Source organism: Montipora foliosa, chromosome 5, assembly GCF_036669935.1.
Source record: "Montipora foliosa isolate CH-2021 chromosome 5, ASM3666993v2, whole genome shotgun sequence".
Classification (NCBI taxonomy): domain Eukaryota; kingdom Metazoa; phylum Cnidaria; class Anthozoa; order Scleractinia; family Acroporidae; genus Montipora; species Montipora foliosa.
Window position 1 is genome coordinate 47048571 of NC_090873.1, and position 22500 is coordinate 47071070.

The window sequence follows — 22500 nt, forward strand, 5'->3', positions numbered from 1 at the left end:
TCCCCGAAAGCGGAATTTGTGGCAGGTTACTTCTTGCACACTACATGTCCACATATCCCACAGGGGCTTTTCAGGGCCAATGAAACACCATCAACGAAACGACAGAACAGAACAATAGCAAAAAGTGTTCAAAATTCCAACTGGCCGTAGGCAAACCAGTTAGCTAATTACAAGTGCAGCCGTGAAGTGGACCCAGGGATTACCAGGATCAAACTAAAGTAGTTATCAGAACTTGTCTTAAACTCGGGATGTCCGTATCTCAAGGAAAGCACTCTAATCACCGGGCCGCTCTACCTGCCATCCTTTTCAGTGCCAATAGAGCAACGCCATCGGTAACCTCATCGCAAACGTCTCCTAAAAATACAATTTTTTTGCGATATTTTACTCATTAAAAGAAATCTCACAGCTGGACTGGTACGAACAGTCTTGGAATAATGTGATCACGTGTATAGTCTTCAAAACCTTTGAATTGTTCATTTCATGATGTTGTTTTGCCGAATATGGCAATTCAGAAAAGAAATCTGTCCAAATTATAGCCTTGCCGTCGCCATTGGCCTCATCGTTGCTAATAGCTATGTTATTTTTAGGAGAGCGTAGATTCTTTGTGGCTGACGGAGCCTTCCGCAAAGGACACAAGACGGACCTCTTCGCCAATTATGGAGATTATTAATCCCTCAAGCCAATGGCAAGATAAAGAAACTATCATTAACAAAGACGAAATGGAGTTTAGAAGGGTGTCACTATTTGACGTTAGTAAAGAGTTTTTGCAACTCTGTTAAGTAACATGAAATCAAAATTACGGAAATCGCGCCAGCCAATCATAATAGACATACAAAAATTAGGTTTTATCAACGGAGTTGATAATGTAAATTGGCCACCGTACAGAGATTCTAAAAGCTGACGTTTCGAGCGTTAGCCCTTCGAATTACCAGACACTGCCACTAATCTCATCATCAACACCCCTAGAACTTCGTGCATTTACTTCTTGCCTAAAATTCACAAACCCAACAACCCAGGTCGCCCTATCGTTTCTGCCTGTAGTTGCCCCACCGAACTCATTTCTTGCTACTTAGACAGGATTATGACGCCTATCGTCAAATCTTTGCCATCATACATTAAAGACAGTACACACGCACTACAAATTTTCCGCGATTTCAATTTCTCCGGCCAAGACAAACTTATTTTCACCATGGGCATTACATCTCTATACACAGTCATTCCTAATAGCGAAGGTCTTCAAGCACTTAAACACTTTTTCGATCAACGCACTGTCAGAACCTAGCTCGGAAACGCTCCTCCGCCTTGCCGAACTAGTTTTAACGCTCAACTGTTTTTCATTCGCCGGCAACTATTACAAACAAATTAATGGTGTAGCTATGGGCACAAGAATGGGACCTAGCTATGCCAATCTTTTTGTAGGATATGTTGAATACCATTTTTTTAATCAGTACAACGGCCCCAAACCTGAACTCTACGGCCGCTATTGCATCGGCGCTATTTCATCCAGCAGAGAAGAACTAGATCAATTTATAACCTCCGTCAACTCTTTTCATCCGGCTCTTAAATATACCTGGGAAATTTCGGAAACTTCATTGGCTTTCCTAGATATCAAAGTTTCTATTAGAGGCAACGTGCTATGTACTAGTGTGCACTACAAACCTACTGATTCACACAGTTATTTGTTGTATTCATCGTCACATCCATCACATGTCAAGAACTCCATTCCTTATTCTCAATTTCTTAGACTTCGACGTCTATGTAGTGATGATCCGATTTTTCCAGCAAATCAGAGGAGATGTGCCAGTTCTTCGAAAAACGTGGCTATCCTGTCTCTGTGGTCAAAGCGGGCCATCATCGCGCCCAACAATTTGATCGACAGTCATCACTACAAACGTCACAAAAAGATAAGAATGACAGAATTCCATTCACCCTCACTTTCCATCCTCATAATCACGCAGTCAAAAGCATCATTCTTAGTAATTTTAAATTACTCCAAAATGATCCCGAGACTGGTAGAATCTTTTCGCAACCTCCACTTATTTCATTCAAACGCGACAAAAACGTAGGCAACTCTTTAGTTAGAAGCGCGCTCAAAACTAAAGAGCAACCCGGCACTTTCAAATGCGCGCGCTCACGATGCAAAACTTGTCTTTTCATTGTTAACACTAGCAAGATATCGGGACCTCAGCGATCTGTTAAGATCACCGATCGTTTCACATGTACCTCCGCAAATGTCATTTATTGCATAACCTGTACGTTATGCAATAAATTATACATTGGTGAGACAGGTAGACGACTAGGTGACCGATTCCGCGAACACCTTCGCGATGTTGAGAAGAATGACAAGGATGCATCTAAGCCAGTCGCTCGCCATTTTAATCTGCCTAACCACTCCAAAAAACACATGGCTATCTGCGGCCTTTCCCTACATCTGGGTACGACGGAAACCCGCAAGAATCTGGAACAAAAATTGATCTTTCAAATCGGCACCCTTAATCCTCATGGTATTAACGAACGCTTTTCATTTAACTAATATATTCCTATTTTTCACGTTGCCATGTTACCACCAATAGCGTAGCTCCTACTCTACTATAAAAACTACACGTAACCCATAATCCCTCGATTCGCTCAGACGAAGGGCTAACGCTCGAAAAATTTCATTTTATTTTTTGGATTCGCTCTGACGAAGGGCTAACGCTCGAAACGTCAGCTTTTAGAATCTCTGTACGGTGGCCAATTTACATTATCAACTCCGTTGATAAAACCTAATTTTTGTATACTACTTCCCCACCGACGCAGCACCACAGTTTCTTTAGAAACTACCCCTTCATTCATAATAGACATAGTCACACAAATGCACCAATCGCAACACAAAAGCAATTCCGCGCACTATAAAGACACAATTGGTTTCAGTTTGCTTTTACCGAGATATTTAAGAAGGGTTTCAATAGAGAGTCGAACGTTTTACCTTAGTCTGTGCATGTCAGTGAAGCTCTTTAAAATCTTAGAACATGAAGGAGTAATTATTTCTCACTAAAGTGATTGCGTCCTCTTCACTGCATGAGAGTAAGATGCCATTCTTTATTTACAGGAAGATGATGTAGAGAAATGGGACCCCTCCAGGAGGTGATCTATTCAAATGTTTTTGACGTTATTTTAATTGTGTAGTTTGACAGTCGTTTCTAACAGTCGTTTAATCTATTTTAATGTTGCAGTGAACGTAATCTGAATAAACTCTTATCTGACGTTCTAGACGAGAGAGACGGAGGGTACGTATAATTGTAAATGAAGATAACTCGGCGGGAGCCTGTTACATGGAGCTCGAGAGAACAAATAGAACCTCTTGTTTGAGTGTTCGTGTCTTACACTTTGTTATTTTTAGAATGCTGCTTACCGAAATTAATTCAAACAATAATCCGTTCAGGGTTTTACTTATTTTTACTTATTTTCTTGTAGAACAAATATCCGACAGTTTGCAATACGCTTTCGAGAACCTCAATTGTTTAATTCTTTCAATACAGAAATTCAGAATGCTGACAGTTTTTCAAAATTTAAGTATAAATTAAAAACTTCCCTTCAGAACTGACTTCCCCTTATTTTGTTTGTTTGTTTGTATTCTTGCTTTTTAACCTAAATTTCTGTACAAATTAAATAAGACACGCCTAAAATCATCATTTTATAGTTGTATTTTTCTTGAGGTGCCTGTAGCCCGAGTAAGCCCTAATGGTTACTATATGGGTATCCTCGCCTTATGCTTTTCTTTTATTTATTATTTAATATCTCTTGTAGTTTAATATATATTTCTTTTGTAATTGAAAATAACAAAAGTGGCAAAAATAAACTGAATCTGAAACTGAATGTGGTGTCACGGAGACATTGAATGGTTAAATTGACAATACTGGGCGAGAGCAAGCGTTGCAGCACTGATGGCTCAGTGGTTATAGCCCCGTGTTCGATTCCGGTCTCGTGGCCATATGTGGGTTAAGTTTGTTGTTGGTTTCTTTACTCTGCACCGAGAGGTTTTTCTTCAGGTTCCCCGGTTTTTCCCTCTCCTCATAAACCAACATCTCTAAATTCCAGTTCAATCGGATGCACGACCTCCCTGAAATCCACTTTCGGGTAAATGGAGCTTCCTGGGTAAATTACTAAATTAATGGAGTGAGAAAATTATAACTCGGAAGAGAGATGGATAAGTTGCAACCTCCAAGTCATCTCCCCCTGATATGTCCATAGAAATCGTTCCGTCTAACTCCACGCTTTGTTTTCAGCGTCAAGAAAAAAATGAATCCCTTAACACTTCGTTTCCATAACCAGGACAGCGAAATGCAGGTAAACATAGTGAATAGTCAACACGCTAGTAAACGATGAGAGGAGAGTTCCTCTTGTTCAATGATTTGCGAATATTTTATTTTTGTTTGCACGGTTTCTTTGTCAAGTGTGTGATGTCTGTTGTGCTCGCGCGTTTTCTTTTTATTTGCGCAATGTCTTTTGGTTTGCAGCGCGTCCTTTTTACAGGCCGCCTTACTTATCCTGTTGAAAACTAGTTTGCATTTCAACACCCGTGTTCATTGCCATCACCAAAACAACGAAACCTTTATTGAGCCAGGATTACGTTCAGGCTAACTCTCATTTTTTTGTTCTATATTTATTTTATGTCGCTAAAGGTGAAGAGTGATTTTCTTTGTTGTCTTAATTTCGTTTTGCATCTCTATGGTCACTGATTGACTTGAAAACATAACACTGCATTCTCAGCCAATCAGAAGCAAAGGCGATATGACTCACCCGTATTCCTTTCCCGCGTTTTTTCCCGCGCTTTTCACATGTCGCATGTTTTCTATTTACGTTTTGATTGGCTCATTGGGCTATCTTCATGTCTTTTGATTGGCCAAAGTTTATTCGCAACATTTTAGTTCCCGTATCACTCAACGTCCTCAACTGAAAACCTCTCTGTATATTGTGCTTTTTTCATCACCAGTATGCACTGGAAAGGCAAGACATGAGTGGCGAATCACTTGTTTGTCTTTGTATCGTCATTGTTTTCTGCTTCTTTGTGGAGCTCGCAATATTTCCGAGGTTTGTATTTATGACATTTTTCAGTCAAGAATACTAGTCAGTGGATCTTCCCACCTGTAATATTCTAACTTTTAGCATGCGGGCCGACCAACAATTAGAAGAAACTTCACTTTCAAGAATTTCGCAAGGAACTGGGATAAAGAACAATTGGAAACTTACTACATCTGGCACCTTCCGAGAATTTGCATCAGCATTCTAGTACATTTTCATGCAACTAAAAGTTCAAGAATTGAACCTGGTCAAAGGGGAACGAGCGTACATGATACAAAAATAATCTCAATGCAATTTAGTTTCTCAAAGCTGCTGACAAGAAGTCAGGAATAAAAAACAACGAAAAGCTCACGAGGATAGGGAATCATTGTCAGTCGTCCCTGCGCCGTAGAAAGCTGTTCCCAAAGCTTAACTTCTTCCCGACAACTGTTGTGTTAAAATGGTTGTAGTTAAAACCTGGACCACACTTACAAAGTATCATAAGCATAAGCAAGACTAGAAACTCAGTAGAGTCTTGAGAATTGGACACTTAATTTATATATGTAACAATATTATTATAATTTTATTTCTACAAGGTATCAATTCATATTGTTATTTTCAAATTAAATTCGGCATCAATTCGTATTAAATGCTTTTCAATGACACCGTGTTTTATATCATGGGGTAAAAATAGTTTTAATATAAATTTGAAAAGGGAGAGAGATATCAGTAGCGTTTTGCCGTATCGCGATCTAAAGGATTGCGAATGTTTTTCACCCCACAGGAACTTGAGGAATGATTTGACGTTTTCCTTGGGATTTGTTTTATTGTTGATACCCACAATCATCACATGCGCTTCTAGTTCGCCGAAGGTAAGGAAAGAAAGAACAACGCAAAAAGCAAGAACTCTGGTGGTCGATTTTGTTTTAAAAGAGATGAGTGTAAAAATAGAGTATATATCCTGTCCCATGACCAGCATTTATTCAATTTGCATATAAACAGTTCTGGTCCCAACAGTGTCATTTTTTCTCCTCTAACATGTCTCTGTTTATCTTTTTCTTTGATAATGTTCTCAGAGTTGTCAAAGTGATATCACATTTTGTTAAAAACTTGGCCCGCACTTCGCTAAACGACAGTTAACGTTCTCCGTTTGATACGTCGCTGAGTGTAAATGTCATGGGTCACGGGTTGAGGTAGCGCATTTTGGACCATAGGTGCGAGTAACTTTTCCGCCTTAAGAGAAATGATATTGAAAATACATTGCATTTTAACTTAATGTTATTTCCTTTTTTACATGATTTTTTTTGCACGAAATTCGCGAGTTTCTAACTTTACTCAATACGCACAACCCTCAACATTAAGTTCGCTCTGTGATGCTTCTTACCTAAACGCTGTTACCACATCAACGATTTTCTCTATATTTTTTAGTATTTTCCCAAATTCGTGGTTGAAGCGTCAAATGTCCTTGACTGTAGTAAGCCAGCTCGTACGCTTGCAGCAGCTCTTTGTGTGACCATATTGGCTGCTACGGAGTTAATAGACATGGTAAGAAAACAATAAAACAAAGTGTTAGTTAGGGAGTTTGTTCTGTCTGGGAAACTATGGTATGTTCTTTCTGGACAGGCTAAAAATGGTCTGAGTGGGTTTTGCTTACTTTGTTGCTTCCAAAGGCGTTAAAACCGTCCCTTTAAGCTTCTTTTTTTAACGAAAAACGGGCATCTTCGAAGCATAAAGGCTTTTTGGATAGTTTAGGAAAAAAGAAACCTAAGCATATAAAAGCTTGCTTCTCACCGGTACGCAAAAAAGAATTTGTGAGAAAAAAAGCAAACAGCTCAATTCTAAAATGTTCTTTCTTTTTATTAAAGCTTGGTTGTGAAACGACTTCTTTATCAAAAGAACAAGTCAAACTCAGACACAACAGATCAGAGCCTTTAAATCCCTCCAGTCCAACTTGTGAATATCCACAGGTACGTATAAATAGGGGCTAATTAGTAAATACATCGACTGTTAGTATTCGAAGTTCAAACCAAACATAAACATTTCTTCAACAATTTGGCCAAGTCATACAACTGCAATCTAATGATCCAAGATCGGTGATCTTTCAATTGTGTCCAGTAATGCAAATGAGGAGATATACCCCCCCCCCCCCCCATTCGATTAATGGCAATCACGAAGTCAACTTCGTATTTGTAACTGAAGATTTGTAGAGTAGATTTCGGGACACACTTTGAGACGTTTATCGTACGTGTTGTTAGACACAACTGATGATAAAGGTGAAGGAGAAGGGAAATAGGACAATTCGTGTTTGTGATCAAAATCGGCATGCACCTCATTAATTGCAGTACGCGATCATGGACATGCGTCCTGAATCGCTGATGACAACTAAAGTAATTCATATTAGTGCGTTTTTCACTGATTGGTTACCGCAAGACCAAAAGAAATTAGGCCAATCGAAACAGGCTAACAAGATCAAACGAGGAAATCACAGCAAAAGACAAATAGGTACGGCGCATGCCCGGAAAAATGCACACGAATCAATTTACAATAGGCCTTTTCACGATAACCGCCATGTTGGTTTCAAATTGTCATGCAAATTAGCCATGTGTTATGCTGGGGGGGCAAACATTGGAAAAAAGGCAAATTGCGAAATATTGAAATAGCATTGATAAAAGTACAGTTTAGAATTTAGAATTAAGTACCTTTTATAATAATTTTATATCTTTGATTTCCTTTTGACTTTGTTATCTGCTCATTTTTCACTTGTGTAATCATTCTATTTTACTACTTAGGTGATAAACATTCAATGAACGTGAAACACGTCATCTGTGTGGCTAAGATGTTCGTTATAACCTCTCGAACTTGTGTTTTTTTGCCCCCTCATAAGTGTGTAGCTAATTTGCATGATAATAGCAAATCCAACACGGCGGCCATCGTGAATAAGGTCTGCTGAATTAAACTTTTCGCGATCTGATTGACAAGGAATGTGGCGCGGAATCATTTTAAGCCAATCAACGCAAAAAACAGTAATGCAAACCAAAGTAATCGCGGAATATACATTAGAAACTTAATTGGTTTGGTAAACTATAGACAAATATACTATTTTCGAATAAAAAATCAGTATATCATCTTTTAAATAAATGATACCTTAATATGCAAGAAGTTCGAGGCTCTGATAAGTTGATGAGGCTAAAATCCAGTCTGGCTGCTTTGGCTTCCTGTGTCGAATAGACCATTTTAAAGTTCTATGGTCAATTACCAGACCTTTGAATAAAAACGAGGCTGGAGTTGACCTTGTTTTGATACAAGCCTCACTGCTATTCTTATGTAAATAGAAACTCGTTAGCATTACAACAACACGATTTACCTACGAAAAGCGAAGAGGTTTGTATCAAAGCAAGGTCAACTCCAACCTCGCTTTTATTCAAAGGCCTGATAACTGAGCACAGAACTGTAAAATAGTCTATTGGACATTTTCCTAATATTCTTTTATATTTTCTTGTTTGCAGTATTTCTCGCACAATGGTATCTTACTTCTTGTGGGCATCTCAGTTGTGGTACAGCTCAGTCATTCGTTAAAGGTTCTTTTGACACTGGCGATAGTGGCAGCGTACTGCATCATAAACACTTCCGTAAAACATCAGCTCTTCGACAATTACGATAGTTACGTTCACTATAATTACAGGTATACACACTGCTAGTTTATATTCACCTCCAATGTCTGGTTTTCATGTTATTATCATTGTTTTCGTCGTCATTGGCATCGTCATCATCATCATCATGATCGTCGTCGTCGACTCGTCTTAGGGAGCTTAAGATCTGCGACGGCGACGTCGACGAAAACGTCACCTCAAAATAGAACTTTGCTCTAGTGAAAGTCTTTCGCGATTATTCCATCTTGTTCACGTCTTACAATGTGGGCGAAGTATCCTAAAAATAAATTGGTACGAGCGATTTCAGACTGAAAATAGAGAATGAAAGATTCTCTATTGCATGCTCACGTTGTCGTCAAAACCTAAAATTTAGTGATTTCACGTCGTCGTCACGCAGAGAACCGCAAAGATATGAGCTAAAATCAGTGCTGCACGTGCAGCACGATTATTTATGCTCTTTTAACCAATGATATCATTGTTTTCTGGCGTTTTCGACGACGTCGTCGTCGTAGATCTTAAGCTCCCTGTTGTCGTCGAATCGTAGTCTTCGAATCGTCGTCGTGATCGTCGTCGTCATCATCGTCATCATCACCATTATCATAATTGAAAGACACAAATCAAAGGCTTTTACGTATTGCAGACGTTTTTTTTCTCTTTAATCAGCACATCCTTTGTACCAAGAAAGTACTTTTCATCTGTGATCCTCTTGCTGAGCTTCCTTATCCTTGTTCTTCATGGCCGAGAGGTAAGTTTAAACAAACTTACCCTATGATGTCATAACCGCGTAGTATCTGTGCAAGAGAGTTAAAGCAACAACAACTGCAACGTCGACCTTAAACGTATCTTAAAAACATTACTCTGCACTATCATAAGTATTTCGCCATTATTCCATACCTTTTACGGGCGAACGCTCTTATAAATGGATTGGAACAAAGGGTTTTAAAGTAAAGGCAGAGAATGAAAAATTCACTGGTGTATGCTCATGAAGCTCAATTGAGTACAGCAAAGAAATATTTTACTTCTATTAATGTAATGTAATTTGTTTACCCACGGAACCCCTTAAGAGGGCTCAGGAGCTCGTTCAACATGTTTCCGTGCATTCCGGATCGAATTAGAATTTGGATTTTTTTCTGGAGAGAGGAAAAACCGGAGTCCCCGGAGAAAAGCCTCACGGAGCAAAGAGAGACCTAACAAAAAAACCCAACCCACATATGACGCCGGGACCGGGAGTCGAGCCAGGGCCACATTTAACGTGGGAGGCGAGTGCTCTCACCACTGCGCTGCATTGGCGTTTCCGTGGTCGTCGTCGTTGCTTATCGACCTCTTTGTTTAACAAGGATGCGTATGTACATGCAGTAATTAACAAATCGAAAGTGGTTCAGCGTTGTCTGTACTCTTATCGACAACGATATTCGTCATCACAGTGGTCAAAATGTTGTGGAAGAGAATGCGTTTATTTCAGAGCGTAACCAAAATCATGACACACAAAAGAGCAAGCGTTGTCAATAACTTTCTCGCAATATTATTGGTTTATTTCCCAAAATGAGCGTTCCTGATTGGCTGTTACATTGCGCGACAATTGACGCGAGAAGGACGCGAGCAGCGTTGTCTAGACTGTTATCAACAACGGCAAATTAGCCAATCAAATTGCGAGATTACAAACAATTGTGGTAAAATGTCCTATTTAGTCTATTATCCCATGTGTCCGGCACGCAATGGTGGAATAAGATACGTGTTGACTTCACGGGTCTGGGAGGAAAATCTTGAAAGACTCTGCTAAAAGCGGGCCTAGAGCCAGCAAAAACTTAGTCCACTTATCGCAATAACAGGATATCAACCCTTTACACCTTGACGAGAAGTGAGTTCTCTCTTAATTACGCCAATCGTACTTCCCGCAAAGCCGACAACACAGGGTATTCCCAGTTGGTAACCTGTGGTCAGATCCATTTTCAGCTTCGTCCATTTGTTCTCTTATGTCGTCGCTCGCTAAAATTGGCTATTTTTCGTTTCACCAACTCCACATTATGTACCGCGCAAAACTAAAATAGTGCCTGGTCGCAGGCTACCAGCTGGTTACTTAGTCCGCATTTACTGACCCCGTACTTCACTTCGCTTCGGTGAATAAACAAGGAAGCGGTAATTTGCTGTTGGCCATGTCGTAGTCACGCAAGCCGCGCGCACCTGTTTGACATTACCAGGATAAAAACCAAGTCAACGTCATTTTCTTTCTTCCGTCAGGTTGAACGAACTGCACGCTTGCTGTTCTTGCGGAAGATGGAAGCATTTGAAAAGCGTACAGAGGTGGAAAACATGCGAGAGAGAAATCGAAAATTGGTTGATAACATTCTGCCAAAGCACGTAGCTGATTATTTTCTTCAAAATCAAAACAGTGATGAGACGGTAACTTTATTTCCCTTTGTACCTTAGTGGAAGCTCACTGTTAAGTCCCCATCTTAATTTTTGTTGAAGCAGAGGACGTTTTGGGGTTTACCTCGGTGTAAAAACCTGTGAAACTTTTCTTTGTTACTGGGTTGCCGTATACGGCAATTCCAGTTGGAAAATGGGTAGAATTTCTCCGTTTTATTTTTTTCCGTGTCGGTAAAAGTCTTGCCTGTCACTTCCCCGGTAAGTGGTGTCTTTGTGCATAGAGCCTTCTGCGCTTATTTTCTTAGGATCGAGAGGGTAGTGGAAATGCGTACATTTCTCTGGTGGACACAGTAGAATCATTAACTTAACCTGTAATGGCGTCGAAAGTCATGTAACGCGAATGGCGTTTTAGTGGATCTTTGAACAAAATATACACTTATGAAGCTCAAAAATGGCAAATCAATTGGATACTGAACAAGACAGGCGACAACATCGACAACAATCTGTCGCCCGTCGAGTCGTCTTTTACCAAGTGTGCATGTAGAACATTGAAGATTCGCAGGGCAGTGATAATAGTGAATTCAAAGACTAGACAAGGTGGATTGAATGGAATTTCAAGCGTTAAAATCGCTGAAAAGGTAAGATTATTGTCGAAGCGATGCCGCAATTGCGTGTCTTCACCACATGTTCCTTTGATCTCACATTATTGTGTTTTCCGTCAAAATATTCGCTTGTTTTCGCTTTCGCTCGGACATATCTACCTTTATTACATGTCCAGTGAATAGTTTTATCCTCTGGGATGAATTTTCTGTCGAAGAATCGGTTATTTGGGCGGTCAGTGTAAAACGCAGACTGCAGACTGCAGACTGCAGACCGGGGGTAAAATGCAGACTGAGGGTAAAATAAATATTAATAATAAAAAAACGAGTCATAAGGATAAAATAAAGATTGTTTGAAAGACAATCCTGTTTTACATCTGTCAACAACTCACATTATTATGACTGCAGGTCGCTGCACCTTTTGGGGATGCGATCGTAGGCGGTGAAATCATCTGTGCTTTGTTTTTGCGCTTCCAGATGCATTGCAATGTTCCAAATTATATGTCACACCGGTACATCGAGGGAAATCGATCGAAAAACCAACAATTATTACTTCGAATACCTGAATAATCTCGGTTGTCTTTTTTCGGTGCAACGAAATGCACAAAGAATTTCATGTATTCCGAGCAATTAGGACGCGGTGATTTCATTGGTTAAGCTATGCGTGATAACCCCTAGGGAGAGGTTATAATTGAAAATTACATCTTCCAGATGCAAAACAAACGAGCTTGTGAACTAAAGGATAAACATAACGTACACGAAAGCGAATGAAAGGATCCTAATGAGAAATTTTTACACCTCAGTCATACTGGCTTAAGCCGACTGAATTGAAACGTTAAATGGTTGCAAAATCCACATTATCTCTGTCTTTGTTAATTGGTATTGTAGCCATGCGTGTCAAAATAAATTGAGTTATTGGGTAATTACTCGATTACTTTGTTCAGTGCAGCAAATTGGACAGTTGAATTACGGGGTGGTGACTTCTTTGCCTAAAAGCAACTCACTTAACGAAACTGTCCTTTTTCCAACAACAACAAGGATTCAAACATAACATAACAGTCTGCAGTCTGCATTTTGTCCCTGGTCTGCAGTCTGCAGTGTGCGTTTTACACTGACCGGTTATTTGGGTGGTTTTTGGCAACAGAGGTTAATTATTCGTAATGCGATCGCTTCCGTTGCCGTTAGCAATGGGTCGCAAATTTGACACTTTTATCGCATTATCACATTACGCATTGAACCACGTTATCTACTATTCCTAAAAATCTAAAAATATTCGTGCCTTATCAGTTTTCGGTCGAATTTATGTCCAAGAAAGCAGATAAATTGCAGAAAATATTAGTTTTGCATCCAAAAATTCGTAATCAACGCTAAAATGACCAAATTTTGCCTAGAAAACATATTTTACTGTTATTTTTCTTAAATTTTTTCGTTCAACTTTCGCTTTTATAAAATGTTTCAGTTGTCTGTAAATAAGTTATATGCTGTTGGAAAGCTTATTTTCTTAGCTTTAAAATGATGTATTTTTTCCCCCTAACTTTAAATATTTTTTGAGAAAAAAAAAACATTTTTTGGCAATGGTTGATTTACCGCGGTTTTCTCGCGGTTGGGAAAGTAGGAAAAAGAGTTAGGCCAGTAGCCAGGCTTTTAACCTCAGAAAAGGATCTGTTTCGTCGTACGAACGTGTGAGGACCTGTGAACCAAAGGGACTCTGCTGGTATGACTTCTGGGTGACCCCTTAATAACTTCTTACTAACCGAGCGCGAGGGCCGTACTGCCAGGGAAATATTGACCCGAGGTCGTGGCAGTACGGACCGAGCGCAGCAAGGTCCGTACAAAAACGACCCAGGGCCAATATTCCCCAGTACGGCTCGAGCTAGCTCGGTTAGTAAGTAGTTTATTACATGGTTTTTTAATTACCTTTTGCTTTGTTTTTGCAAGCCCGTAATCGGCCCCTTGGGCCAGTCACAATTTGCCTGGAACGCTGCACGTACCACTGGCAACCCAGTGTACCCTCACGGAGGGTCTAGTTTTGTTAGCTCGTGGTAGGGTTAGGTTATTGTTTGATGTTTTTTTTGCTCTTTTGTTTTCCTTTGAGTTACGTCATCTGTGAGTTTCACAGGTTTTTACACCGAGGATGAGCCAAGTTTTGGTCGATTCAAGCACACCAAAATCCAATATGGCGCTTCACTAAGCAATAGCCCACTTTCGATATATCAAAATTCAGTCCTAAACAAAAGGCATCATCTCGAGGCTCTAGGAAATAAATATAAGGATTTGTATGAGTTTATTTTCAAGAGCCTCGAGTTTAGGACCGAATTTTAATATATCGAAAGTGGGCTATTGTGATTTCGTAACCGTAATCCCGTTGCATGAGTACATGTTTGTGGTTCATTTAAATTAGTTATTTCGAATCCTGCACACTGAATACGAAATAACCTCGCCAAAGCACGCACGTAAATAACTCGTTATGCCATTGCATTACAGGAGCTGTACAGCCACTCCTACAATTACGTGACAGTGATATTTGCCTCGATTCCAAATTTTGACGAATTTTATTCAGAGGATCAGATAAATGACGGCGGAAAAGAATGCATTCGCTTCTTGAACGAGATCATCAACGACTTTGATGAGGTAATAGAGGAGTTTTCAAATAAATGCTCTAAAAACAAAACAAAACAAAAGTAACAGACTTACAGATCTCAACACAAAGCGGTCACATGAAGCATACATGAAGAATACATAAGCAAATCACAGTGGGTGTGTGGCACAAGATCACCAATTTTGGAAATGCAAACCATAATCGCTGTAATAACTGAAATACAAGGACCAGCTTAAATAGTAATTAAAGAGAATCGAAGTTAATCAAAGAACGATTGAACACATCAAAAAAGCCTGAATTTTTGCGCATCACGGCACTACTGGGTTGGTTGAGAACTGTTTACGCCTTTACGCTGGATTACAGCCTTAAACCGTAAAGCAATTATGTTATGTTTTGTGCCCTTGTTACTGTCCTAGGCGTCATGGTTTCTTTTACTCCCGAATAAGAGGCGACGGATTCTTGTGCGTAAAGCTGAATTTATGACATCGGAGCTGAACTCTCTCCTCTATAATGGAAATTGTTTTCGACACACAACAGGCCTTTTCGATACCAGCCTTTTCTGCGAGAACAAATGCTCATGATTCATGAAGCCTGAATGTTCCATTCTTTTGAATTCCTCTTTAACTTACACAAATGTTGCCGGACGCTGAAGACTGAACGTTTTATGAATACCGTAGGTTTTGGCAGAGTCAAGATTTCGAAGCATAGAGAAAATAAAGACAATCAAGAGCACTTACATGGCAGCAGCTGGGCTGCATCCAGAAAACGAGGTAAGAAGTAAGAATAGCTCAGCGGTGCACAGCATTTTGAAAGCAGTTCGAGGATATTAATTGGGGTTTTGTAATTCTGACAACGTTAAACAGTATAGTTTCACTCGAGTTAGGACCGACTGTGCACATGAAGCGTTTCTTAGAGAGAGAAAATATGCAAAAAGAATGATTCCGCCTTCTGTTTTATAAAGAGAAACTAGATTGGCTACACGGGTACCCCTGGTGATAGGTCGTTCCCAGATCCTGTAGTCGTCGCGAAGAAGGGAAAATTAGAGACACTGGAAACTAGGTTGGTCTTTGAAAACGAGGGTGATTCTTATTTTTCGTGTGCATAAACTGCACTATACTGTCTTATGAAGGCTTGTCCTCAAAAACTAAGTAAAAATTTGACTTTATTTGTATTAATTGTTGATTTTAGTTTGCAGTGTCCCCAATTAGTGCTCCAGCACTAGAACGACTACACACTTAAATAAAGTTGCTTTTAATAGATTCCACTGTGCTTTTTAAAACTCAACTTTTGGCCTTTTTCTTATATCAGTCTGAAGAGTCTGAACATTGGCGACAACTCGTTGATGTTGTCGATTTTGCCCTCGCGTTGAAGGACAAGCTAGAAAACATCAACAAAGAATGCTTTAATCAATTTGTGCTTAGAGTCGGTGAGTATTCGAGACCTGTTTCTAACACAGGAGACGTTTTGTCAAGGTTAATGTTCAAGTCACTATTTTAATAATAAAATACTTAAAGAAATTTTGATTCAAGGCTGTGTGTTGATGTGAACAAAAGGGTTAGGGAAAAAATAATTCCGGACCGGCGAACAGCGTGCTCTAGAAACACAAATCATGCCTTTTGTTTTGAATCTGTCGGCCTATGTTACTTCATTCTCAAGTATTGTTTCAGCTCATGTTGCGCTTGCCCCTGGGACTATGTTTACACCTTTTAGTATGAACACTTCGTGATTTCTCTTCGAAATTTTTTGTTGATTCAGTAAAACAAGATATTTTTCTTGTCATAGGAATCTGCCAGGGTCCCGTGGTGGCTGGAGTAATCGGCGCCAAAAAACCACATTATGACATCTGGGGTAACACTGTAAATGTTGCGAGTAGAATGGAAAGCACAGGAAAAGCTGGTTACATGCAGGTCTGTAGGAATGTCTATTTTTTGTAATATTCGAGTATCTTTTAAAGGCATATCCCCTCGGTTCCACTTTACTTGGACTCATATATATGAAGGACTTTTATGCTTTGCTCTTTTCGTCAGCAGTGATGATACCAACCTCTCAGTGCTTCCGAACGATGAAGTTTGCAAATCACGGAGCGCCGACACATGTGCGCAGTCTCAGATATTTGAAATAGTCAAAAAAAAGCGGTTACAAAAAAGGGTCTTCAGTACACAGCGTATCGCACACATATTTTTGAGAAATGTGCATTTCCCAAACTTAGTCAGTTCCTTTTTTCAGGTCAGTTTTTTCGAGTAAACATCTTATATGCAAGGTGCCGTCTTTTTTATGTTGGGTCTCAGTTATCCAAGGCACTTTGTGTTTGTTTTATCGCCCTCATCCTGTTGCTGCCTCGTTCTCAGGTTCTCTCTTCTCCCCTTTCCGATTCACGGGTAAAGTAAAGTAAAAGTAAAGCAACCATATTTAACGTCGATAACTCGTAACAGTAATTCAACTGACAAACCTGAGGTCGACGTTGCGCTCATTTTACTCCCCCCTCACCATTAGTGCTCCGTTTTACGGGCATTTAAAGGTATTAAAGCTACACAGAACGGAAAGAAGTCGAAACAAGGATGCGAGATCTGGGAATCGAACTCAGGACCTCTTGCACCAAAGGTCGCGCACTAACCGACTGTGCCATCCTCGCTCCTCACGGGTGGTGAAGAAGAGTGAACAATGTTGATACCGCGAGTTCACGTCTGTGATCATCTGTCAAATACTGCTTTTCACGGTCACAAGCTACAGACTAGCTTGTTCCAGTTTCATCCCCACCCCTCGTTCTCATTGGCTATCTCACTGCCTCTTTCCAGTTGGGTATTTTAACGCTGTTGTATTATTTGAAATTGTTGCTTTCCGGTATTTCATGACACCGCAACCAGCCGGTCCCGCAGTGCTTTGAGTGCTTCTGTGTAAAAGTAGCAGAAATTTGCTTTTAAAAGGAGGAATAAAATAATGCTCTGTCATTTTTTCCTTAGGTTACAGAACAAACGTATGAAATTCTGAAGGACAAAGGCTTCAAATTTATTTATCGTGGACCAGTGAAAGTAAAAGGGAAAGGACAGTTGGTCACATATTATCTTACAGGAAGAGATGACAAGAAAGATCACTTAAGTCTACCCAATATGGCGTTTTGACGTAACCGTTAATTTCCCGCAAAAATACCACCGTACGGTTAGCCATAACATTAGCACTATGAATTGGACAAGAGACCCCAACCTCGTCCCCAGGACGCTTTTCCCTGGCTTTGGGAAAAGCACCCTGGGGACGACGTTGAAGAGACCTGGGACAATCCGGGGTTACTCAGTTTTGGCTGTCTGCTTCTTAACAGTTCAGAAACTTAATTTTCCGGTCTTTCTGACACTTACCTGCGGTATAGCATCACAATTAGATGAACACAACTTATAGAAGACACAAGTTTACCGAGAGTTGGAGTTTAGAAACCTATGAAGTTAGGGTTAAAAACTATATTAAAAACTATGAAGCTAGGGTTAGGATTGGTTTTTTAGCCCACTTGAGAAGTAGGGCTACAGGAACCGTGACTTTGTGACGTTTTTATCACAACGATGATCGCTGCCGGATTAACACAAGCTACTGGTTTCACTGGATCAATCATTCATCTAAACCATGTTGTAAGAATATTTTTGAAATGCATATGTTGTACATAAATAGGAAACTCTTTCACACGATTAGCCAGAAGCCGGCAATATTGAGCGATTCGATTTAAAATTTATGATTTTTGAATTCTAAATTAATCGATACCAAGGATCGTGGAAAGTGTTTTTAAACTGTATAAAATTATTCAGGTCGTAAAGACAAACCATTCTTTGTGATACAAGTGTAACATAATTTTGCGTGTAGTGTTGCTTATAATGAATCAACTCTCAAATATCAATATGTACATTAAAGAATTAAACCACCCATAATCTAATGTCTGTATTCTGTTGCTGATTACCCTCTTGGCGGGCTGAGGCTGGGTACGAGGACCAATGGCTTGTCGTCCTGCCCAGCCTCTCTTGGCTAGTAAGGCCAGGGGGCTCTGGGGAAGAGAACAGGCGTGATATCACCCTCGAGCTCGGAAGAGGGCAAATACTCGGAGATATTAGCTGCAGCAAGCTACTCTAAATTCCGAGGGGAAATAAAGATATGATGATGAAACGTTTTTTAGTTTAGCTTTTTGATTGCTTTTTTGATTGTTTACTTCAGATTTAATGATCGGCAACAAACATACGATCAATCAAAAAATTCTTCTGTTCTTGCAAATCCAAGTTTTACACGTTTGCAGAACAGCAGCCCAAAATACTGAGCAACAACACGCTTTCACTTCAACCCTTTTTTGGCAGAGCATTCGAAGTACATGAAAGGCAAAATTCATATGTTCGACAGCTGCATGGAGAAACACTAAGATTTTTTGTTCATAAACGGAAAAACACGGCATGTAAACTCGATAACACGCTAGATAGAAATCAAGGCCCCGGAATTTTTGGCTTGAGACTCTATGTCTCCTACTGAAATTAGAATTTAAACTTCGCTATTTTGTCCTTTCACAGATAGATAATCAAGATAAACTCGACCAAATAGAAATTTAACCCACTGGGTACTAAGTTTTACAAGCATAATGAAACAAAAGTTGAAAAAGTGAGAATAAGTATGCGAGAAATTTGACGAGAATCGAAGCAACAACACACCGTCCCTGATGCAGCATATTGGGAACACTCTTTAAGTTTCCAGAACTGTTTCACCCTTGTAGAGTAAAACCCTCTAAAACGTCTCTCGGTTCGAAAAGGGACTCGACAGCTATGCTGATGAGGACCATCAAGGTTCAAATCTGCCATTTCCACTGTGTTACGGCAAGGGCACCAAAGGAGCAAATTAAGGACGTTTGTAGGCTCGTTGTAATGTCTAAAGACTCTCTAAACTGATGTTTTTCTCACCTAGAAGAACTTGATGTGTTCGGATATCTTAGCTGGAATTAAAGTGTCCGAAAATTTTAGGGAATGATCTCTTCATTTCAGAAATTGCTAGCTGAACGTTGCCTTCTAACATAGTTACTCTTAGAACTTCCAACCGAACCATTCGCTCAGCCGAAACTGCTAGGTGACCTTTTTAAGTGCCAAAAGTTGCAAAATACCCTTTCCAAAAACGTAAGGGACTACTTTTCCATGCGAATCTTTTAGGTGATCATGGATGTTTTAGTAAAGAAATCTGTAGCTGTCAGGCAACGTCAGGAACCGAAATTCTATTTCTATTTCACCGAATATTATCGTTGGGTGCCCTGTTACGGGCGCCCACACGTAGGGTACTGGCCATACGGCGTAGTTGTTTGAGAGTGTATTTTCGCTTTCCTTTTCTGAAATTTGTTTTCCTTCCCCTTAATTCTGAACACGCAACCCGCCTGGGAGGGCGGCAAGCGCACCCAAGCGCTTAGAATAACCCCACAGGTAGATCACTTATGGTCATACACACTAATCAACTATGCTTCGGTAACAAGTAGAATTTGCTGCGGGAAGCCGGGAACAAAAGGATAGCCAGGACAACAGGAAATAATTTCTCGTTTCCAGTGTTTTTCAGTAGAGGTCGCGCATGATTTGTTTGACTCCTGAACGATATTGGCCCCAATGTACTCTCGATGTTAAAACAAATTACACATTTATTTCTTCATTAGTAATTTTAGCGAAAGGTCACAATTCTGCTCGCCAGAGTGGCTACGCTTTTTTAGGCACGCATCGCACGCATTATCAAAACGTTTTTATTAGACGCGTCATCATTTAAAAGCCGAAATTTACCGAAGATAGGCGATGGTGCACGAGCGCAGTGCGACCGAAATCTGAATTAATTTATCTTTTTTCCCATACATGCAAAGTACATTTACAGCACTGTGTTGTGGTTATTCTGGAAGTTTTCGCCTGGTTATGGAAAGAATTTTATAAAGGATGAATATAATATTTATATGGAAGTGGAAGCGCAGAAAACGTAGCGTAACGCAGGCAGCCGCCTACAGTATTCGCTTGTATCTACGATGTTTGACGGGGATTTTCTTCTGTTCGTCGCTGGTTTAAGGCGAACCCTCAGCTGAAATATTACGAAAGGTTCTTTTTAGATGCGAAAAATGGCTGGATTTGGGATTCCTGCCTCTCCACCGCCGCCAGATCTGTCTAACTTGACAGAGCAGGAAAAGCAGATTATCCAGTCTGTATTGCAACGGCAAAAGCAAATGGAAGATGAAACTTTGCAGCTGCAACGGTGAGGACGTTTGTATGCATATGCAACAGCGCCATATTGGCAGTAGGTCATAGTGATCGTTCTTTCCGTGCTTCATTCACTTTGTTGTCAAATTCCTTTTAACCATTATTAGTCTCTTCTTTAGAATTGATCCCGTATGAATGTTGATTTTTATGCGTAACTAGAAATATTACGCATCTCTCTGCAGAAACCTTCAAAAGGAAGTCGAAAGCTATCAAACTAAAGTTGAGCGAAAAACTGGACCATCCGATTATTCTAGGGAGGACAGTGTTTGCGAGGTTTGCCACAAGACAAAATTTACGGATGGTTCAGGGAAGGAGTGCAAGTACTGCAAACTCAAGGTCTGTGCGCGATGCGGTGTCCAAGTCACTATTCCTGGATCAAAACAGGTGATTTTGTGCAAATTCTTTTTTGCACGAGAAATAAATAAAAATTGGTCTAGTGTTGTTATTTTTAAGCATCATTCATGTGTTGTTTTTTGATTTTTTGGGTGTGAAAATGGACAAACCTTTTTCATATTGTCCGAGGCTAAAATCATTCAGAGCACGAACTGAAATAAACTAACTTGATACTTTTTCTTAATTTTTTCTCATCTTCCATGGACGTACCATCATTCCTTGATAACTTTGCAGACTTCGGTAAGTCAAAATATCCTTTTTTGACAAGCCTTTCTTCAAGGCTTGAGATATTCTAAAGCATTTATACTTGGGGCTTTTTGCCGATTGTCAGTAAACACTGATGTTGACAAGTAAAGCTTTTTTGCTCATGTATTTTTAAAAGCTTCCACTTTGTCGATTTAGCTGCATGAGAATTATAAATTTCTTATTCAGACAAGGTTGCATTGTACAATTTTATCGCGGCTAGTAATCGGTGATTTACTTTCGGGAGCTTAAACCTTAACACACAATTTGCAATTAAGCTTACTTAACTCCCAGGAAAATATTAAGACTTATTCTTGAGAAATTTTTCCTTGGTGTGTAGATTTTGTCGTCTGTGCCTCATAATTCTTCTAGAAGGAGTATTGAATTTCATCTAACTTATTTATAATTCTGCGTCGCTGATGTAGTTTTATAAATTTGAGAATTGAAGGTGTTTTATTGAATCCCTTAGCTGGTAGTAGTATAGCTGCTTTTAAATAGTTTTTCTTCATTTTGAAAGGAATGGGCGGTTAAATTTTAGACCTATGAAGTTCATGATTTTTAGCACAGGTGAAAAGACTGACCCACCCAGCTTTTGCTTGGTAAACAAAAAAAAAATTGTTCCCAAAATTTAGATTTTGATCCAAGTAATGTTTTGAATTATTTTTATTTGGTGTTTCAGCTGGAAACGTATGGGGAGATGTGTTAGGGGTTTTATGTTTTCCATATGCAGGTTATTTTTGGTCCAAAAACATCCTGCGTTTGAAGAAGTTCCACTTTGTTAATAGTTGCCCCATTTTTGGTTTTCCTCATGTCTGGATGGAGATGTCTTGCATCCCTGCTCAGATCCTTGTATTTAAAAATCCGATTTTTATACTTGAAAATATGTTGTGCATACAAATTACTTTGAACCCTGAGGAAAGTAATCAATATGCATATTTCATTAAAAATATAGTATCCATTGTAAAAATTCTCCTTTTAACATCTTAAGCTCGTAACATTTTTGGCCACAGCAATAACAATTTCAAATTATTTTAATGAAAGTTTAAACAGTGTTTGAAAAGATGGCTTGTTGGTAAAGTCTATTTTTCACCAACATGCAGCAGTAAAAAACAATTTTGCATTTGATTAATTTGTTCCCTCGACCACAGGTCATTTCTTTTTCTTAACCTTCGTGTTCGCAATTATAATAACATGAACTTAAACTTTCATGACGTTGCATAATTAACATCATTTTTTCGTTTCACTTCTTTCATATTAATGTGATCTTTCTTGCTCCCTCGTAAGTCACTGTTAAATTTTAATTTTTTGTAAAATTTATTTTGTATACTTGTACCACATCAAACTTTTGGCATGCTTAATTTGAGAGAATTGTGCTA

At 39.4% G+C, this 22500-nt stretch overlaps 1 protein-coding gene and 1 pseudogene across 1 annotated transcript in view; both read left to right on the forward strand.

The window, feature by feature from the left end:
- The window catches only part of LOC138004503 (adenylate cyclase type 3-like), a 31658-nt gene extending 13472 nt beyond the window's left edge, over nt 1-18186 (forward strand). The window contains exons 8-23 of the mRNA XM_068851031.1: nt 588-749; nt 3092-3126; nt 3216-3269; nt 4269-4329; nt 4976-5073; nt 5828-5915; nt 6472-6588; nt 6909-7010; nt 8550-8725; nt 9357-9438; nt 10932-11093; nt 14144-14290; nt 14936-15028; nt 15567-15684; nt 16041-16165; nt 17219-18186. Of these exons, the coding sequence (XP_068707132.1) occupies nt 588-749; nt 3092-3126; nt 3216-3269; nt 4269-4329; nt 4976-5073; nt 5828-5915; nt 6472-6588; nt 6909-7010; nt 8550-8725; nt 9357-9438; nt 10932-11093; nt 14144-14290; nt 14936-15028; nt 15567-15684; nt 16041-16165; nt 17219-17377 (1779 nt within the window). The 3' untranslated portion in view covers nt 17378-18186. The remainder of the gene's footprint in view (nt 1-587; nt 750-3091; nt 3127-3215; nt 3270-4268; nt 4330-4975; nt 5074-5827; nt 5916-6471; nt 6589-6908; nt 7011-8549; nt 8726-9356; nt 9439-10931; nt 11094-14143; nt 14291-14935; nt 15029-15566; nt 15685-16040; nt 16166-17218) is intronic.
- Nucleotides 18187-19902: 1716 nt separating this feature from the next.
- LOC138004505 (rab-3-interacting molecule unc-10-like) overlaps nt 19903-22500 on the forward strand; it is a 19412-nt pseudogene continuing 16814 nt past the window's right edge.